At 39.4% G+C, this 21,237-nt stretch overlaps 1 protein-coding gene across 12 annotated transcripts; it reads left to right on the top strand.

The window, feature by feature from the left end:
* The first annotated feature begins 87 nt into the window (after positions 1-87).
* On the top strand, positions 88-21,063 carry ADAT1 (adenosine deaminase tRNA specific 1). 12 transcript variants are annotated; one of them, XR_013938303.1, is made up of 11 exons: positions 98-386; positions 606-797; positions 1,554-1,622; positions 3,918-3,972; positions 4,719-4,849; positions 6,212-6,827; positions 9,135-9,280; positions 10,986-11,085; positions 12,606-12,692; positions 19,680-20,271; positions 20,509-21,063. XR_013938303.1 is itself a non-coding variant. In XM_080552324.1 (11 exons), the coding sequence occupies exons 1-10, from the start codon at positions 281-283 to the stop codon at positions 12,653-12,655; spliced, it is 1,593 nt and encodes a 530-aa protein (XP_080408450.1). In that variant the 5' UTR covers positions 98-280; the 3' UTR covers positions 12,656-12,692; positions 19,680-21,063. The 12 variants fall into 12 exon arrangements, 9 of the variants coding, with proteins under 9 accessions (XP_080408448.1, XP_080408450.1, XP_080408451.1 ...); XR_013938304.1 differs by lacking the exon at positions 12,606-12,692 and adding an exon at positions 8,128-8,255 and having other exon boundaries at positions 10,986-11,087; XR_013938305.1 differs by lacking the exon at positions 20,509-21,063 and adding an exon at positions 15,303-15,412 and having other exon boundaries at positions 19,680-19,815.
* The last annotated feature ends 174 nt before the right edge of the window (positions 21,064-21,237 follow it).

The raw sequence follows: 21,237 nt of genomic DNA, 5'->3' as shown, positions 1-21,237 counted from the left end.
GCGCGAGTGCCTCTGTGTCTCTGTGTGCGCCTGCGCGGGAGCTGCAGCTCCCCGCTGCCCGCGCGCGCCGGGGGCGGGGCCTGCGGCCGCGCGGGGGGCGGGGGTTGTGGGGCGCCCGCTGAGGGGAGGGGGCCGGCTCCGAGGGCGCCGAGGAGTACGCTGAGGCGCTGCTGCGGGTCGGCCGCGGCGCCGGCTGCGGAGCCCCGCGCTCCGCGGTCGCTGAGGTGTGGCGGGGCCCGGAGGCCCCGAGGCGAGTGCGGTGGTGCCAGGCACGTCAGTGATGACGCAGGAACCGCGCCGGGACGGTGGTGTGATGAACACTGGGGGCTGCTGTGCAGCGGGACCGTCGGGGATCCAGCCACCTCGCCTGTTCCTGGGCTGTTCGGGTTCTAGCATTGTTTTTTTCTATTCCTGGCGATTTGGGGGGAGGGGAAACCCACAAATCTTTATTCCATACAACATAGTGCCTATAATCTTGAAAGGGGTGGTGCAGGTGGGCCTTGGGCGTTGGGGTCTGGTACAGGAAGGTGCCATATGCCACAGGGCGGTAGGGTTTGAAAGGATAGGGGATATGAATTAGCATGATGGAATCACATTCTGTTTAGAAACTGGACTTGCACCAGGAGCCGCGTGGTCAGCTGATGAAATTGCTGAGCTATGTTACGAGCATTATAGGACCAGACTCCCTAAGCAGGGAAAACCAGATCCAAAGAGGGAATGGACTTCACTGGCAGCTGTTGTCAAAGTGGAGTCCGCAGCCCAAAGAGAGGTTCCTGCTAGACCAGGGAATCTGCAGGGTAAGAATGAGTTGTTTTGCTAGCTTAGCAGTGGTGGTGGAGCTTTCTTTGTTGCTTTTTTCTTTGCTTTCAAAGATACCTTTAAAAAAGACCAAAGCAAAGTACCCCTTCTTGTCCCGTTTCTCTCTATCCCCAAATTCTTTATTCTTTGTAAGAGTTTTTACAGCTTCTGTCTGAAAAGACAGTACTGGAATGCTGTTCTTCCCAGACTGTAACTAAGAAGGTGAAAGGCCTGTATTTTGCTGTTCAGTAAGCGGTGAAAGTCTGGGCAGGACCTGAATACCTAAAGTAAATGCCTGCAAAAGTGTGTTCGGCTATTCGTAAGAATCCCAGAAAGGTCTCACTTCACCCTTGTTTAACGGACTGTGTTAGTGCACTGTGTATTTGTGTTAGTGCCAATAAAGGAAAAGAAGATGATTGCGAACTTCCATGTTGTCATGCAGATTGTATCCTGTAGTTATTTCTTATGTATATGAGGAATCCTCTGCTAGTGTTCACACAAGTGAAGTGCTTGTTGCCTAGCATATCAAGTCAGCGTTAGCACCCCTGCTTTGGGATCATAGGCTTTCCAGAGCACCGGTGGTTGTACCTGCTGTGTTGGTTCTACAGCTGGTAATTTCCTGTCTGGGATGTCTCACTGCTTGCCTCTCTGTACCTGGCCTCCTCCATGATATTCTGTGTGCTGTCTTAATAGAATGACTGCATAAGAACAATGCTTCTGGAAATAGCTTGTTCAATTAATGTTTTCATTTTCAGTAACAAAGGAGGTTGTTGCTATGGGAACTGGAACAAAATGTATTGGCCAAAACAAAATGAGAAAAACTGGTAAGTGTGGTGTAAAATCTAAGAACAGACTGGCTGTCCTTGCTTCCTTCTTTCTGATGTCGTATAATCAATGAAAAATGTCCAAGATGTTGAGCTTCTGGGTTGAAGCCAAAAATGTAAGGTAGTCCTCACCCCTTGCAAGAAGACATGTTTAGGCAGCCAAAATGGCCGCCCTAAATATTTGTTGCAATTGCAATTTTTAAATTAGGTCATGTTAATGAAGTTATGGTAACAAACTTCTTATAATGAAAGCATGGGAAATTTACTATGGTTTAGATGTGATTCAAGTCTTGATATCATTTTGTGAAAATTCAAAATCCTGTCCTGTTGTGGGAAGTAACAGTAAGTTGCAATGATAAAAAAACAAAAAGTGATAGTGTTGAAAAAGGTTTGTTTTTTTTTTTTTAAAAAGGCAAAACTTTTTTTTTTTTAAAAAAAGGTTTTGTGCTTTACAGCGCAGTGGATATTAGAATTCAGTGTATCATCTAAATGTATAGTGGCAGTAAATCGGCTAGGAAGATAAGTGCGAGGAAATCATTTACTCATTTTAAAGAAAAATATGAAGATTCACGTAGCAGATATTTTCCTTTGTTTATAGGAAATGTGAGGTACTTCTGTAAATTGACCTGACAAATTTTTAGAAGCGCAGAAAGAGGATAGCATTAAATATTGCAGAAAATTGTCAGATTCCTAAATATCCTTAAGAGTTCCCCAGAAATATAAGCAGTTGATCTGCACGTCAAGGACATATAATTTCTCATTAGAGATGGCTACTGCTACAAAAGATAGGAATGTAGAAAATCCATGTTTCATTTTAAAGGCCCTAAGAATGATCTGGAAATTAGCCTGCTGAGCTCTTTGGCACATTTTGTTTTCATTAAATCCTAGAAAAAGACCTAGAAAAAGAAACTGTAATGTCAGATTAATTAGGTCTTGTTTCTTGATGAACCCTTTAGTCTTTAATATGTCAGAAAAACAGAAAGTAAAATTATTCCTGCAACTTTTCTTGAGATTTTGATGATAATCCTCCTATGTTGCCCCAACAAAGTTGCATAACTGAGAGATAGGAAGGTAGAAGCACTAAGAAATAATTTACCCATCTTCAAGAAAAAACGAAGATTCATGTAGCAGATACTTTTCTACATAACTGAGAGGCAGATTATTGTCTTCTATCAAGAATTTTAGAGGCAGAAAAAATTGTTGAAGGGTTGATTTTATCATGGCAAAAAGTTCTGGAGTAGCTTCTCTGCTTAATCTGCTTTAGAAAGAGGATAATAGTCATGTAGAATATATTGCAGATGCTGTTGCTAGTTAAAATTGATAAGAATTGAAAAAAGTAATTAAAAAACTAATGTTTGTAAAGACCTAGTAGCATGCACTACTGCCATGAGCAGAAAATTATAGGTATTAAATTAGCCATTTGGATTTGCAATGGTAAGCATTAGCATATGCAGCCAAAATACCTCTTTAGCAGGTAATGGGTGATTAAAAAAAAAAATACTTCCAAAACTGTAGGGTGAATGAGTAAAAGGGTGCATTTATTTATATTAGTAGCATTATTTTCTCTATTCCGGTTGCTATTTTCATTCTTTCTCCTAGTAGAAAGGGTTATTGTTGAACTGGAAAGGACTTCATAGGAGAACTGTGGGAATGATTGTGGATGTAGAAAAAGTTTGTGAAAAGCCTTCGAGAGTTCTGCAATGTTGCCTGAGGAGCTGTTCAATCATGTGATGTTTTATTCCTGAAATAATAGCTGATTTACAGCTCCTGTTCTTTCAGATACAGCAATAGGTGGACATTCCAGGAAGTTTAAAGATTCACTGTGTAAACCTGATAAATGCCAGAAATAGTTACAAAAAAATGTAATTTAAATTATAGGGCGTAGTGCAACAAGAAACTTTGACTGAAAGGTTAACGCACACTTGAAAACTATTGGATGTTATGCATACGCTGAGAATATCATGATTTACTATTAAGAACAAACTGCAGGAAAGTTTTGAAGGAAGACAGCTTATTCAACTCAAAGGATTTCAGATAATAGAAGTTTTAAAATTTAATGTTTAAATGAGTCTCTGACTCGTGGCAGAGTGAAGGATTTATCCTTCATTGTTACAGGGTTTTGACCTCCTTTTGTTGTGACTGGAAATTTAAACGTCTTGGAATAACCTAATACCAATGTTAAACATTCAATTGTTAGCAAATCTACAGAACCATGTGGTCTGTCAAATTCTGTTTTGTTTGTTTGTCTCCTTTTCAATAATGACGCATACTGTTCTCATTTGTTCGTTGTATTAGGAGACATTCTGAATGACAGTCATGCTGAAACTGTAGCCAAGAGGAGCTTCCAGAGGTGAGACAGGAAGTTCTTGTGCTCTATTCCAGTGCCACTTGAGGGTTGTTTGTTGTGATGCACTTCTGACCTATGGCTGAAATAGACAGATTTTGCAGCTTCAGGGATGAGAATGTAACAGAGAAAGAGATAGTATTACATCTTTTTTTTTTCCTTTTGTTAGCAGAAGTTTAACCTTTTTTTTTTTTTTAAATGTCTGGATTGTGTGTAAGACCCTTGTACGAAAGCTTGTTTTTTACTCATTACTGCAGGGACTCTACAAAGAAGTAGGATGTGATTTCCTGTGATGTCAATACTGGTCTTACGATTTGCTGCCAATTGTAGCCTTCTTGCTGTTTCCCATATACCAAATCTTATGTTTGCATAGGATAAACAGTTTCAAGGAACTTAGGTGGCAGAAGCAAGTTTTCATTTTCTGCTGTTTGATGCCGCTAAACCAGCTGTCAAATCAGATGACTGGCTGTGCTGGTTTAAAAAAGGAAAAAAGAGTGGGAGGAGTAGGCCTCAGATACACAACATGAGAAGGTAGTTACCTCTTCTGAACATAACCCTTTGAAGTCTGTTATTCAGATTCTGGTGATGCATTTGTGTTTATGTTGAGAGCTGTCTGCAGAAGCATAACTGATTGCTTGGCTCCTCAAATACTTCGTCAGGAGCAAATAAGCAGTAGTGGGAATCTAAGTTTTGTTGTTTTCCCATGCATCAAAAGTGAAGTGAATGATTCTTGGAAACTTTCTGTTTAACAGGTATCTTCTCCATCAGATGTGCCTGGCAGTTTCCTATCAGCAATGCAGCATCTTTATTCCAGGAACTGAAACAGGGAAATGGAAACTCAAACCAAATATCATATTTGTTTTCTTCTCTAGTCATACCCCATGTGAGTATGTTGGAGTGAACTAATTTCATGGCTCCTGCTTGCAAGGGACAGAAAAGTTTATACCTCTCTTTGGTCTTTCTGGAGCGAGTGAGGAAGTAACTCATGTCATTGGTATGTGCCCTAAGATGTACTTGACTGGTGCTCCACCAATACATTTGGCATTTTATCTCACTGAATGTAATCCGCGAGCAGTCATTAGACTGGATATACAGCTCATTATATAGTGGAATGCTTTGCTTTCTCTTTGAATAGTAATGATTACATTTTTCCTTTCCAGAAATGAGAATGTCTGAAGTCGTGTCATATTTCCTGGTTACTTTGTTTTAAATGTTGTCTTCCTGGGCTCAGCTTTCAGTGAAAAAGCATTGTCACTTTCTACAGTTCCTTTAAAAAAAAAAAAAGAGAAATACTGTCCTCCCAACCCAAAACTTATTATGGAATGGAATGCAACCTTTTATTCTGTCACAGAAAAGACTATTCGGTTGAGGGGAGCAGGAGGGGGGAGAGGTGGGAGAGCAAACAAAAACAGAAACAAACACAAAAAACACAAACCACCACCACATAGATGAGGGTCTATTGGTAAAAATGTAGGAACGTGACCTGTCAGTCTACCAGCTTTTCGGATGTTTTGATGTTAGCACACTCTTACCAGTGTGTTATTTCAACTGTTAGTCTGTTACCAGAGCAGAGAAGTCAAAGTACTCTCAAAATGTTCCCCCTCAGTATTTCACACAGTGAGTTAGCACAGTTGTACATACATTTTCATAATTTTGATGGCATTGCTGGAATAAGTTATAATGGTTTTCTTTGTTAATGCAACTTGAGAGTAGAATCTACATCTTCAAATTTAATAGCAAAAGTAATTTCCGGACTGCCTTTTCCTCAAATGCTTCTCAGGCTTTGTTTGCTTTGAACTTGTCCTTGGAATTCTGTTTTTGAGCTCATTTTAGTGATGTAGATTATGGTTTCATCCTTATTTGATAGGATTTTTTTCGTTATTATTTTGCAGTATTCCATAACATTTAGTTAGATCACACCTAATTTTCCTGTGAGTTTTCTGCATTGCTTGCAGTTTGTCAGACACCTTTGATACCTTTTGTTTTATAGTTTTTGTTTTAAATTTTCCAGTTTTGGTTATTTCTTCTTAGAATGTAAAAGCTTGAAATTTAACATACGCTGGCTCAAATTTCACCTAAGTCTGATTCATCATTGTAGAGGAGAACGTTTGAAGAGTGTCTTCCTGTGATTACATTTTCCCGAGTGCAGATCTGTAAAAGCTAGTAGTAACCATAATATTACTGGAGTGATGTTTCAATCACATGAGACATGTTGCTAATTTTGATGCTATTTCTTTTGTTCTAGGTGGAGATGCTTCTATTATTCCAATTAGTGAACCAGAGAACCAGCTTTCTAAGTCAGTGAATGGAGCTGATGCAGCTGGACAGTCAGCACAGTGTAGTAGTAACTGTGATCATTTGGGTCTCAAAGATGAAAGGAAATTGCAGAAAATGTCAAGTAATCATATAATCAAGAGAAGGAAAAATAACGATGGTGGTTGGTTTTCCATGATCATTGAGGACCTGCCTGTTCAGCAAGTATTTGTGAAACCAGAAGGCAACGCTAATCCAAAGAGTTGTGAGTGTTCTGCACAGATGCAAGCAGCTAATGAGACTGGCTTAAGCAGACTGAAGGCAGTAGATGTTTATAGAACTGGAGCAAAATGTGTACCTGGAGAGCTGGATGATGCCAGAGTACCTGGGATAGGGTATCACCGTGTAGGATTATTACGAGTGAAGCCAGGTCGTGGGGACAGAACATGCTCTATGTCCTGCAGTGATAAACTGGCTCGCTGGAATGTGTTGGGGTGTCAAGGAGCTCTCCTGATGCATTTCCTTCAATATCCAGTGTATTTGTCAGCAATTATAGTAGGGAAGTGTCCATATAGCCAAGAAGCTATGCGGAGAGCAGTTATTGAAAGGTAAGTTCTCTCTCTGGAAATCAGCTAGCTTGTATGGAAACTGAGTTTTGTAAGGCAATGTCATACAAATATCAGGACTTAGCACTAAAGTCATTTGCAGAAAGTGTGGATTTCTGCAAATTCACATTTTGAGAAAGGCCTGTGCAGTATGGAGAAAGATGACTACTGCTGATGCTGATCAGACTTGAAAACGTACCAAAGAATTTGCATTAGATTCAGGATCCACTTGGTTGTCCCCTCATGGAGCAGCGAGAGGCTGTTAACCACCTGAGCTTTTCTAGAAGCCTTCCAGCAGAAAATAAAACCTCAAAGGATGTGTGTTCAAGGTATTTTTCTGCAAAGTTGAACTTTCTTGAACCTCTTCGATATTTTTTTTCCTCAAATAGTGTCAAGCAGAGCTTTTAATTTATTTATTTGTCTTTACTCCATGAAACCATTCTGAATGTCCTTAAGTTCTCTTTTATAGAAATGAGTTGCTCAGCAAAACCAGCTTTTATTTCTTGGAAATAACTGAGTAATAGAGTTCCAAAAATGGCAAATGGCTGAACAAAACCTTCCTTAAATTAAATTAAGCTCTGAAGTATGTCCATCCTGAAGGTAATCTGCGTAAAAAGGTTCCAAATGAATACTAAGGTAGACCTTTTGCACATTTTCATAAATGTGTGAGTTAGGGTGAAATGGGTGAGTTAGGAAGGTACTGGATTTTTGTTGCTTTCCAGTGTTTCCCTCACTGATTTTAAAATAACGTACTTAAGATTTTTTTTTGTTAGTTTCTGTTTTCTCTGTTTTGTTATTTAGTCCTGGAAGCAGAACATCCTTATGTCTTTGCTATGTGACTGCTCACTGTGTAATTAATTTCATTTTTGTGAGTGTGCTGTTGTCTTCAAGACACCATATATTTAAAGGTTATAAAAATACTGTCTGACTAGCTGCTTTTGCTTTCAGGTAAGTAACTCATGGTTGTCACATTACACATCTCTCTGCAGTTGGAGCATGTCATTCAGAAATAGCTTGCTGTTAATATTACATATGTACCCTTTATATATGCACTGCGACAGTATACTCTTACAAAGGGTAATGGTGGAAAGGATGTCTTTCTCGTTGTTCTTACAAAACCTTTTAGAACTTAGCCTTTGTTTACCTTATTAGTTCTTATTAATCTCTCACTGATTTCAGACCCTAATTTCAGAATTACTTTCAGCAATTATCAGGGTAAAGGATTTGTTATTTTAAACATTACTTGAAGGGAGCTGTAGTAAAAACTAGTAAAAACTTTTTTTTTTTTTTTTGCTGTTTAAAGTCTTACTGAGCTTGAATCCAAACTTCAGATTTTCTACGAGACTAATATCTGGGTTACTGCATATGCATGCAATTGCATCCCATGGAAACTTTCAAAATCATTGTATTGTCTGTCTGTTCTCAGTAGAGGTTAGTCAAAACTTCAGAACAATACTTCTCAGAGTTTTATGTGCTCTCAGGTGTGCTGTGCAACTCATGGAAACTGAATTCTGGACCTAACACAGAAATTGCAGTGATTGAGTCTATTTAGGTTTATAAAGATGATCAGTGTTTGGCAACCAGATAAGAAAGTCATGAATTCAGGTTAACACTTGGTTGCATTAGCAGTAGTTGTCAGTTTGCCCAGCCTCATCAGTTTTAGGTTGCAAAGTCAGGCACTTTTTCAGACTATTACATCTGACAATGCAAACCTCAGTTTTAATTCATTCTTGCTTTATATAAATACCGTGAATAAACAGATTCTGTTTTTTCCTCCCTGTATGATCCTAATATCATTCAGAATGTAACAATAATTGAAGGTAACAAAACTGAGATTATACATGAAACTTTAGGTGTATTTTGTATCTTGCTGGTCTTTAGTTATGAACCCTTAGGTTCATAAAAACGTTAATGTAGTACGGTTGACTGTGTAAATACATTCTAATTATTATTTTTCATTATGATTGCAGAATTATATTGCAGTTTTTATTCTGTCTATCTTCTATGGAGTTGTAGTAGTTTTTAATTAGACCTGTTTTAAAATCAGTTTGTTGTTGTTTCTCTAGGAAGGACAAGGTCTTACTAAACTCTGTGGCTTTGTGGTTTTTTTTGTTTGTTTGTTTTATAGCCTAAACAAATACTGTTTAGAAGGGGAAAATGTCCCCATATCTCCTTGCATCTCTTACAATTCACATTCAGTTCACTTTTAAAATGTAACATGCTTTTGATTATGAAGGGAAATTGCACAGAATCTGCTCGTCCTGGAAGATGAGACTTTAAATCACTTGCATTTTTCCGTGTTTACTGTAGGTGTCAGCATGTCTCATCTTTACCAGATGGTTTTCTCACTCAGGAGGTTAAACTGCTGCAATCAGAGCTTCGATTTGAACATAGCCGTCAGGCAATCCAGGAAGTTCAAACTAACAGCAAAACAAAACTTGTTCCCTGTAGCGCGGGTGAGTTAATTTGGACTAGTTGTGTAACTGTGTGCAGAAATCAAAATATAAATTATGTGGCTTTGATGTTTCCTAAAACGTAACATCATTCATTGCCAGTGCTAGAGGCAAAGTATGACGTACATCAAGGTACTAATTTCAGAACAGAACTTAATAGTATTTGCAATCTGCCCCTATTTTCCTGTAAGCACTTTTCAGACTGAATAAACACTCGGTCAACGCCATTAGGAATTTATAATCTAAACAAAGGTAGAAAATAAACAGCCAAGACAAAAGTTCTGAGGGCAAGAAGAATCAAAAGAATTCTTGTTTAAGTTAGTTTTGTGTTCTCCTTGGTAATGAACAGAAGATTTGCCACGCTGAGTTATGGCTATAATCTCCCCAGAAATCTTTGAATATGGAAGAAATACAGAGTAGTATAGTATAAAGGTTTAATTGATAAGAAGTTTTTGGACATCACATTTTCTGTCATGATGATGAATGAATTTGCAAGTCACATAATTTAGCAATGTGGCAATTTAGCAATGTGCTCTCTTTTGGGGGGGAAGAAGTGCTACTGTATGCGTATGGGTAAGCATTTTCTCAGAACTTGGGCGTGGTTACCTTCTGCTGTTGTATATTTTTCTGGCTTATTTGGAAGTTATTCTCTTAGAATAGACCTGATGATAAAATAAAAACAAATGTCTCTTTAATGAAATTCACAGATGTATTAAATTGTGTACAATTTACAGGTGCCAGTAGGGAAACGATTCTGATACTGTGAGATAGGAAGCAAAATATATTGTTGAAAATGCTGTGAATTCACTTAACAAAAAACGTCTGAAGCAAACTGTGACTAAATATACTAAATAAAAGTTACTTCTACTTTTTATTTACTCTTTACTTTTGTACAGTTACTCAAGTCCATCTGTTAGAAGATGGTAAATGATACTTTATGAAACAGTTTTGTATATATTAATTATGTTAGATGGAGTTTTTCATGAGCAGAGGAAAATCAGAATTACGTCTAAATTTGTTGCAACTCTTTCACCTGCTTGGAAGAGAGAAATGAGAATTAAGGGAGCAGAAATTATCTCAAGACAGTAGAACTTAATAATACTGTTGTTAGGCTATGGAGGCGCAGACTGGGCATGTCAATCACTTTTGTTTCTGGTGATGAGCCTCTTCAGATGCCTTGCTAGTTATTTATAAATTTGTAAGATATGGTGCGCTGAGTTACAGCATCAAGAAGTATACGGTCTAATATTGTAATTACATATCAGGATGGGGGTAAAAGATAAGGTTGTTAGCATTTAACAACTCTTCCAACAAAGTATTTTTATTTGACTGTTGGCTAGTAACGTTTTTCAGGTAACGTCTACAAATATTTGTGTGTCAGTTATGAAACACACAGAGAACTATTTAGAGGATGCACAATATCATAATAAGGAAAGCAAAGGTTGACTGGTACCAGTAGTATGGGGGTGTGTTTTACAACCTGATACAAAATTATGCCATCTGACTTGGAAATTTATTCATGCTTTGTCTAGACTGGATACACCAAGGAGAGAATCCCTCTAAGAAATGGGAAAGTTATGGAGCTGTAGGCTAAATGTTTAAAGAGGCATGGGTTCTCAAAAGAGCTGGTTAAGATGAAGTGTGTGTGTATTTTTTCTTACTATTTTTAGCTGAGTTTCTGTTATTTTAATAATCCTTTCTTTCTCAGCTATCAGTTGGAGTGCAGTTCCTGAACAACCTCTGGATGTCACCTCAGATGGTTTCCGGCAGGGAACAACAAAGAAAGGGATTGGGAGCCATCAGAGCAGGTGTGAGAGTATTGTGATACATGGATGCACATATCTTAGGTTTTAGCATACATGCCTGTCTCTTAGGTCACTGTGGTGTGTGATGGCATTGTCAGAGCAGAAATTCTTTGAGTGGGGAAAGGTGGTGTGGATAAAGGAATAGTCATTGTGTAAGGGAGAGAAGGTGAGAGAAGCTGAATGAGGGCTAACAAGTTTATTCTGTTTCTTGCTTGTCACTGTTTATAAAGGAGAACATTCTCAATAATAGTAGTGGGGGACTATGATCAATATTCCCTAAAAGACAGCTTATTTGTTGGCAAAGTTGGAAAAATTTTTACCTTGTACCTTTTGGACTGGAGACTGAAGGAAATGAATGTGTTGCATGACCTTTTTTACAGATTTCTTTTTCTGTAACAGTCAGCTCTTTGTTAACAGCTTTTGTGGTAAAAGGTCTATATAAGGAATTTGTAGCCTTAACGTAGGGGGTTTGTTCAATACTAAACAAGACTTGTATTTCTGTTCCCTTTTTTTCCCCCCTTCAAGGAGCCTTTAGGTGATTGGGAATGGGGGGGGAGGAGGGTTGTTTGGTTTTCCTCTGTGAAACGTATTAGATAACACTAAATCTCATGGAAGATAAAGTTGACCGACTAAAAGCAATTTGTAAGTAGTCTTCCGGTATGTGCTTTTGCCTATGCTTAATTAACTAAAACACTAAAAACTACAATATGAACTTTTGACAGATTAACGTGAAAATGAAATTTTAGAGTATCTTTGCATGCCAGTTTTGGGGTTCTTAACCTAAAGCAAAATAGAAAGCGCTTTTTCTTTTAATAATTCTGGAGAGTTAGCTTGTATGTGTTGGAAGACTGAATTAGTCATCATAAAGATAATCATGTAATAAGAATTTAATTCCATAGAAAAATTAGTTTGTTTTGAAAGCCCCATCCATGTTTCATGAAGAGCTGATATGGTTGTCTGACTTGGGAGAAGAGAAGGGCTTAAAGCTGACAGAGATGCCTGTGGTATCTTTAAGACCTTTCAAACTTTCACTTTACTTTTTGATGAATCTCTTTGTATTTAACTGCCCTCCATCTGTTGCTGAATGTATCCTTCTCACTGTTGCGAAAAGGGCAGCACTGTTGCAGATATTTCTTCTGGTTCTTTTTTTTTTCTGAATAATACAAATTTTCCAGTTTGAACAAGCTCTTGAAGTCCTTCTGTACTTGTGTGATCACTTCTGGGACTAGTCCCTCTGGTTCAGCCTGTGCTATAATTGTGAGCAAATTGATGGTCCAGTCTCACACAGATAATGTGGGGATATTAAAATGTTCCCTCTGCAAACTGATGGTGCTGGCTGGGACAATAGGGGCAATACAGCTCTTTGTCAACATAACATTTAAAATTAAGGTTTTAAAAAAGAAAAGCAGTGGGCAGCTCAGGTGGGGTATGAAAAGTTAAATGGTGGAGCAAAAATGTTCAGCTGGAATGTATTGCTGTAAGCATTAAAAGGAAGTGCATTTCTGATTTATTTTTTCCATCAGATCCAAGATCTGTAAAGTGGAACTCTTCCATGCATTCCAAAAGCTGGTGACGAGTATTTCACAAGAGAATCTACCAGACTCTCTCCGGTAAAGAAATTTTTGTAGTATCTGTGTGAGTGAAAAGTTATCTTCATGAAACTTAAGAATAATGTGTTGATACTAGAACTTTCCAATGAGTCTCACTTGAGATAACTCCATTGTTAAAATTTGATACCTAAAGAATACAGCATATCCTTGATGGGTTAGGAAGAGTCTTTTTGGTTTTGGTCTTTTGCCTCATTGGAGAAATAGCTCATTAATGAGAAACAGAAGAAATTGGAGGTGTTCTGTTTGTTTGGAGTTAAGGCTTTTGGTGTGAAGAATTGCTGCTTTTGGAAAGAGTAAATTCTTTTCCTGATCACAGAGACATTTCCTGCTCTTGCAATAGATGTCTTGTGGACCCCTTGTAAGTCTGTTCAACTTTCCGTCTTGTCAGAAAACTACTCTGTTTTTTTTAAGAAAAGTCGAGGCTAAAATCTTCTTTCAGCTAAGTGTATGATGGAGTAAGAGCTAGCAAGGTGAGACTGTGCAGGGCTGTTTCTGCAACGTGTGCATTGTGTAGATGGAGACTTTCTGGAAAGAACAGAAAGAAGCTTTTGTCTGAGGAAGCCATTTATGGGGATTTCATTTACACCACTGGAAACAAGTTTGGATTTTCAGGCTGGAGATTGTGTATGAGACTGGATGATTATCACATTACATATTTGGTGATATTTCACCTTGCCATGCCTGATGATTAGGAGTTATAGCTTCATATATAGAGAAACATACATCTTACTTTGGCTTAGAGATTATTCTGAGTGATGCAGAAGGTGCCAAATCTGTTGCTTTGAAAGGTTTATTTTATTTTAGTCTTATATCCAGGTATGATTTTTCCACCTCTAAGATGAAATCATAGTAGATGTTGAGCTAATTTAACTGCTTGTAGCTACTGATGGGCGTGTTCCTGCAGTGCTCTCTGTTGTTACCTGATGTACATTCCTGTTCCCTCCCTGGTATTAGTAGCACTTTTCCCACCTCATAATGAGCCAGTTCGAGTAGCTAGTGTGGCAGAAAACATTTTCCTTGTCTTCTGTATATCTATTGGACTGATTAGCTGAATTGGCTCATGGAAAGCTAAAGCAAATAATAAAAAACGATACATAAAAGGAAAAAAGTAGAAGGCAGATATGTCTGGAAGCAGGGGAGATGGGCCATCTCTGCGTTTCGGTGGCACCGATACATTAGGTAAGATAAACTTGGCCAAAGTACACCCTGAGTGTACTTTGATCTAATTATTAGATCTTGCTTGGTTTTCAGTTTTGTGAATAAAAGACTGCAGTTATCTTCTGTGTCCGTAAGTGTCTTTATTTAAAAGCTCTGATGTCAGTGTGAACCATGTTATTGTTGAAATGGTTTCAACTGATCATAGAATGGCTTGGTTTGGAAGGAACCTTAATGATCATCTAGTTCCAACCCCCCTGCCATGGGCAGGGATGCCACCCACTAGATCAGGTTGCCCAGGGCCTCATCCAGCCTGGTCTTGAACATTTCTAGGGATGGGGCATCCACTACTTCTCTGGTCAACCTGTTCCAGTGGCCTCATCACCCTCTGAAGAATTTCCTCCTAACATCTAATCTAAATCTCCCCTCTTTTAGCTTAAAACCATTCCCCCTTGTCCTGTCATTGTCTGCCTGGGCAAAAAGTTGCTCTCCATCTTTTTTTATAAGCCCCCTTTAAGTATTGAAAAGCTGCAACGAGGTCACCCCAAAGCCTTCTCTTCAGGGCAAACAACCCCAGCTCTCTCAGCCTTTCTTCATGGGAGAGGCACTCCAGCCCTCTGATCAATTCTGTGGCCCTCCTCTGGACCTGTTCTAACAGATAAACAACCTTGTGCTGGGGCTCCAAACCTGCATGCAGGACCCCAAGTGGGGCCTCACAGGGGCAGAACAGAGGAGCACAATCACCTCCGTCAACCTGCTGGCCACTACTCTGTTGATGCAGCCCAGGATGCAGTTGGCCTTCTGGGCTGCAAGTGCGCACAGCTGGCTCATGTTAAGCTTTAGGTCCACCAAAACCCCCAAGTCCTTCTCTGCAAGGCTGCTCTTAATGAGTTCTCCACCCAGTCTCATGTCTGGGATTGATCTGGTGCAGCACCTTGTACTTAGACTGCATGGAGAGATGCACTTTCTTCTTAATTCAGTTTTAAATATAAAATTATCAACTCTTTTGAGAGGGAATGGGTTCTCACTTGTTTAGTCACTGTAATTTCCTCAGAATAGAGCATGAACGAATTCATTGTTGAGTAGTTGACTCATTGTGCTGATCGTGTGCTGCTTATGTAAAGTCACCTTACCTCAGGCCTTTTCTAGACTTCAGTGGCTTTGTAATTTCCTTTGACTTTTTTGACCTCTACCATTTTTCTCTCTGGGCTTCTCCTGACCAAGTCCAGCTGACTTGCAGATGTGGCATCGTTTTTAGGCTGCACAAACTCAGTTTATACAGCAGAGATGCTAGCTCACCAGTCAGCCTGTTCAGTTGTTTTCCTTTTAAAGTCTTCCCTTTTTCCTACTCCTCAATTAAAAATCAAAATGAAAAGTTGCTTTGCTGCTTCCTTCTTCTTCCCTTACCCTTTCTGCACAATATTCTGATGTTTTCTTCCTTTTTATTCCTTGTAGTCTGAATTCAAGTAGACTTCAGATAAACAATTTGAAAGCGTGGAATTTCTTCCTCTGAACTCCTGTGTATTCAACTCTTACCAGTTTTGGTTTTTTCCTCCTACGCAAAGGTAGCTTATCTCCTCTCATAGATGGTTGGCTCCTGTGCTATGCTGTCACACCATTTATTTTTCTCGCTTTGCCCCTACATTCCTTCCCTGCCTTTTCTGGTCCACTTTTTGATCTCTTGGCTCCCATCTGTTCTGCTCACCCAAGGGAAATCTCATTCTGTAGTCCTGTGCAATTTGCTAGCTAGCTTGTCTTGTTAGTTTTGGGGTGTATTAGGACAAGTATCTTTCTTTATTTAGCCCTTTTCTCACCTCCTGTTGTCCACTGTTATGCTTCACATGTTAGCTGTACTACATCACCACAATTTTCTTAGCTTGCTTTTTAAGAGGAGCCAGCAAACTTCTACTTTGAGTATGCTCTCAACCTGTTCCAACTGAACAGTGCCTGCACTGATTCTGAAGAGATGTCAAGAATGAAGGAGAAAGGAAGGGACAGAAAGCAGGAGAAGCATGTTTACATACAGGAAAGAAGAAAATAAAAGAACATCACTACATTAGTTTCATGTAAAGCTTTAATTATGTGAAAACCTCTGTAGTTATGGTTTTTGTTTTGTTTTGTTTTTTTTAGAATACTTGGTGGTAGTATGGCAAAGAATTTTTTGTGGATTGTTGTTTTTTATTCTGCTGGCAGAGTCTTTTTCTTCATACCTCGTTCATCACCTGGGAAACTGAAAGCCTTTTTTAGTGGCATCCACTCTACAGAGTCAGCAGGCACTGCAGTTTGTGCAAGGTGTGGCTAGTTGCACAACCCCTTTTGTGAATCTTAGTGGTGCTTTGCAACAAAAACCTAGCCTGAGTTTCTTGCTGGGCTTGTTAAATGGGTGGCTGATCATCTTTTCTCTTAACTGTGATGGGTCCTGACTACATTTAATATTGTGTTTTCTTTCTCCTTCCCTTTCAGTCTGCATTATGTATGGGTGATTCCGGTTCTGGAGAAGCCTCACTGGGGAGGGCGGGTAGGCTGTTGTACAGAAGAGTATGTGTACTAAGGGTACAAGGATTTTTAGATGGCTAAAATTAAAATACCTAAAGAACAGAACATTCTCTTGGTTTCATGTTTAAGATGCTATGAGAATCAGGCAAAGTATGGTTTCCTGGCACTCTAGCATTAGGGGTTCACCACTTATTTTTATATATTGAACACATATGAGCTTTTATCTTCTTAGATGTGATTCATTATTTTTTTCCGTAAGACTAATGTTTTGGTCAATGCCTGACAGTGTGCAGCAGTGTATTGTTTTTCTTCGTAAGCTGCCCTGCTTGTGAAAAGAATCACTTCAGCTCAGTTTTGCACGTGGCTGAATGTATGAGCCTTTTTAAGCATAGTGGTGCTGGTGTGATGCTTTTTCCAAGTGTGTGACACTATTGGCTCACCTCTCATGTCTCTGGCATGTGTTGGAACCACTCTGCTTCTCTCCTATAGTGTAGTCTAGCAGTAAGATTGGAATAGTAAAGGGAAACATAAAAGGAATGTAGACAGTCAGACCTGGATAGGCTGGAGATCATATTATTTACAGGACTGCCTGGGTCAGCAGACAAGTGTTCATTTCTGCCCCCTCCCCCCCCAATTCCTCCCTCCAAAAAAGTCACAGGTTCTTCATTTCAAAGTCTTGCAGTCTTAACGCCCCAAACATAGTAGAGATACAGACAAATCATGTGGCTCTTCTGGCAGATGTAATGTACTTTGAATTTGAAAGCATTTTTTCCACGTGTATATATATTGAAAATTTCTCATAAGCCCAAGGCAGAAGTTGAGCATGAATTAAAAAAATCTGTTTCGTTTGGGCTGCTCTTTGATGAAACTGTTTAAAATGCAGCTTTCTGTTACATCTGCTGTTAAATCCTGTAGCAATGTTGCCTGCCTGGAGAATGGGATCTCAGGAGTTTGCAGTTGTATGTGGTTTTGTAACTGCTAAACTGAATTGAAAATACTGAGCTGCTTCTCACTGCACATCCTGCTTTCATGCTAGCTATGTTTTCCCTTACTGTCTACTGTAACAGTTTCATAACAGAACTCTGTTGAAATAATCTAAGTTGGGAAAATTCCTTAAGTATTTTAGTTAAACTGGATCAGACTGCTGGATATGCATTTAAAAGCCATTGATTTGCCAGCAAATTCAGGAAAAAAAAAAAGCAACATTTAGCGAGGATGAAATGATGAACAGCTAGGCATCAGTCTTTCTCTTGGCTCTGTGGCTGATGGAAGAATCTATGTATATGTGTATAGCACCATCATCCCTAGCAAATCCAAGGAAAACAGGTGTTTCACCTTTTTACAAGATTGAGTCAGTCCAAAAATCTGTGTTCTGTAGGTCTCTTTCTGATTTACAACCATCCTAGATGTAACCAAATAAGTACAAGTAGCTGTGTTTTGAAGATGTAAACAGCAGCTGATATTAGCTGTTCTATGGTGAAGAACAAATATAAGTTATTAGATGCATTTACAGTGAAGAAGGGCAATGTCAAAATGTTAAATGTGTCAGAAGTACTTTAAGTATGGAAAGTATGGGAGCATAAAAGTTTCTTCCCAAAGACTGAATTGGTCATCACGTTTGAGTATAAGCATACACTTTGCTCCTTCAAGAATGGTCTTGAGGTGGAGGGGAGGTGCAGGTGGCTTGTACCATATCTCTGAGGACCCTGCTGGAGTACCTGGGAGAGGAACAGCTAGCCTACACGAGAGATTTGAGGGAGCTGGTTAAGGTCCACCGTCCAACTTGGATGTGTGCTGTTTCCTGAACACTGCTTACGCAGATAATTGGTGGTCTTTTACCTCTTTAGTGATGCTCCTAAAGCATGATCTACCATTGGTACTGGGATTCTGTGTCTGTTCCATTGAGTTGCAGTGGGCCCTTCCACAGAACTTTCAAAAACAGCTCAGTGGTTAGTTTTACAGAGTTTGAATAATGTGAAAGAGGTAAAGAAAGCAAAATGGATTGGCTACGACAAACGAAGAGTGCAGGCAGGTTTGTAAGAGTATGTAAAAGAAAAGTTGTGGATGCCCCATCCCTGCAACTGTTCAAGGCTGGGTTGGATGGTGCTTTGGGCAACCTGGTCTAGTGGGTCCATGGCAGGGGAGTTGAAACTGTATGATCTTTAAGATCCCTTCCAACCCAAATGATTCTGAGATTCAATAAGTCTCCCATGTTCAGCAGTTGAGTAGGCAGGTTCTTTGCTCTTGCACTTTCTGAACCTTGGGTCTTCTGTATAGTTGCTATCTCATGGTTTGCTGTGCATGTCAGCGTTCTAGAAATACATTTATAATAGAATGCTGAATGGCTGAATTATAGCTTCTTAGGGTCCGCTATTCTGCTGTGTTAGGTGGTGGTGATGACTGTGGTGCCTTTAAGCATGAAAGTTTGTTCTGTAATCTAGTGCAGTGGTTCTCAGACTTTTTAGATTAGGATCCCTGGAGCAGTTTGGCTCTTCCTCTTTATTGAGGAATGTCATGTTGCCTGCGAATTTCCCTTCATATTGGATTGATGTTTAAACATTGTGTGTCTCATGTGGTTTGGCACTGGTAAAGGGAGAAGAAGGAGGCTGGAAAAGAAATAAGTCATATGAAATTGTTTTAGAGGTGCTTGTGCTCTCTCTCTTATGTGTTCAGATACCGTTGACCTGTATTTCCCTGTTTTGAAAATCAATGGTATCATGCACTCAGCAGAGGGACTGGTGGTTTTCCTGAGATTGTGGGGAGCAGGTGCTACATAACAAAGGGGAGCAGAATACCAAAACTGAGCCTCTTATGCTTTAGGGAGAAAATAAAGTAAAAAAAAAATAAATTGTCTCATTCTTCCCCATAACTCCATGTTAAAAAAGAAATACTCTTCTTCCCTATTCCCTTCCCTTCTGGCCAGCAATCACATCTGTTCTTCCAGCAAAACAAAGCTACTTCAACCCAATTCAAAGCACTCATCTCTAGCCACCTTTTCTGCTTTGGTTCTACGTTTTTTGCTGTCATGGGTTTTCCGCAACCTATTGTCACAGTCAGGCACTGATACTTCTGTTGCTGGAGAGCATGTATGAAGCTTGGCAGACAAGTTACTGTTTTCTTCTTTCATGAGACTGCTGACAATGTCTAGAAACACTGACTTCCTCAGCACCCGGGCCTCTCCAAGTCTCCCTGAGAAGCACAAGAGAATTTCACTTAGTGTGGAAAAGCTCATATGACATCATCATATTCTTAAATGCTTGATTGTTTTTTTCATGGTGTTACAATACATCCAATAGAATAATAGACAATTTGTCATTGTTGTGCATTTTCTGTCAGGATGAAGACCCTAAAAACATACTGGGACTACAAGGAAGCTGCATCAAGTTATCAAGAAGCCTGGAAAGTGCTGCGCAGCCAAGCGCTGCTGGGCTGGGTCAAGAATGCCCAGGAATACCTGCACTTCACATGAGAACAAAAGCAACTGTAAATACATCAAAGTGCCCTGAAACCCAGCAGATACCTATGCTACTCAAGGGCCAGTAAAGATGTCCTCTAGTTCCTGTGCTATAAGGAGATAGGACTGAAAAGGAAAGTAAAATCAGAGATCTTTTTGTTTTGGTTGATTTGCACCCCGCCCTGCACCCCCCTCTCCCCTTTATTTAACTGTAGAGAAGAATCACTGCATATTTAGTTCTGAGCTGCATGAAACAACGTGCCTTCAAAAGTAAGGAAGCAGTGATGCAAATCATCGTTTTTCTGAGGATATGATTTATCAGCTGTAGTCTGTTGAAATGGAAGTAATGTCAACTGAAATTGAAACAGTGCTATGGAAGAAAGGCTGTCATTGTAAAACTTTGGTGCTGGTTTTCCTTCTGCTCTTCATAATGTTGTGATTGTTTTTGTGTTGCTGGGACAACCCTAACGTATAGTAAGTAGTATTTTTATAACTCTTGGCTTTTCTTGTTCGGTGCTTGCAAGAATTTTCTGTCTCCCCACAGAATTTTTTGCTCCTAATTGGAAATAGTTTTGTTCAAGGGTCTTTTTCTGGAAGTAATCCGTATAATTTTCTATTCCTAAAAGTAGCCAAAGCAGAATTAAAAGAGTGCCGGGGAGAAGACTGTCAAATAATACTGCTTATGTTATCCCGTGCATTTCTTAATTTCAGGATTTTGCCAGATACCCCTTCACAGTTGATGTGCTTCTGTGGACAGGAAAGACATCTCCTGAATTACTTGGTTCGCTCTTGTTCAACACTGGGTTTTTATTGGCAGTTTTTGGTTGGTTGGTTCCTTGGTTCAGGGTCTGTTTTTTCTTTTTTCTCCAGTGATACGTGGTTCATTAGAAGCAGGGATGCCTTAAGCATTTATGTCAGTGTTTCCTGGCAAGTGTTCATTAATAGGCTGGCAAAGGTGGAAACACTCTGATGGGGACTGTAAGTAGTCTCTGGCAGTCTTTGCAATCATTGCCTTTATGCTTTATTACCAAATAACATCTGCATGACAAAACAATCCACATTGCTAGCAGGGGGGAGGGAGGGGAACAATGGGTAATCATCCTCAAGCTTTCTGTCCCAATTATTACCTTCTGTGAGTAATTTCAGGACTGTCACTGCTACTGAGCATGCTCCCTTTCTGTACTTTTTCTACTGTAACCTGCTATTCCTAAAATATTCGGACAATGTAATGGCAGAATGAAAGAAAGTGGTTAATTTGGAGCTTAAGAATTCTTTAGTTATTTGAGTTTCCTGTTGTTTGCTATCTTACTGTTGTTTTGGATTTGAAAAATGGGTACAGAAGTTCTCAAAACAGCTTTTACAGCCAACCTACAGGGCTGCATAGGGGACTGAACAGTTGGTAGCAAAGATCGTGTTACAGAAGATCTATTTATTGAGGGA

The sequence above is a fragment of the Anser brachyrhynchus genome (assembly GCF_964034855.1).
Source record: "Anser brachyrhynchus genome assembly, chromosome: 12".
NCBI classification, from domain to species: Eukaryota; Metazoa; Chordata; class Aves; order Anseriformes; family Anatidae; genus Anser; species Anser brachyrhynchus.
Note: the sequence above shows the minus strand (reverse complement) of the source record. Positions and strands in the feature narration are given on the sequence as shown.

What these genes read in the sequence shown, in the direction of transcription:
- ADAT1 (XM_080552323.1), top strand. Translation starts at nt 281, where the DNA reads ATGACGCAGGAACCGCGCCGGGACGGTGGTGTGATGAACACTGGGGGC. An exon ending in TAGACCAGGGAATCTGCAGG is followed by an intron (nt 798 to 1,553) that starts GTAAGAATGAGT and finishes TTTCATTTTCAG; the next exon opens with TAACAAAGGAGGTTGTTGCT. An exon ending in ACTTGTTCCCTGTAGCGCGG is followed by an intron (nt 9,281 to 10,985) that starts GTGAGTTAATTT and finishes TTTCTTTCTCAG; the next exon opens with CTATCAGTTGGAGTGCAGTT.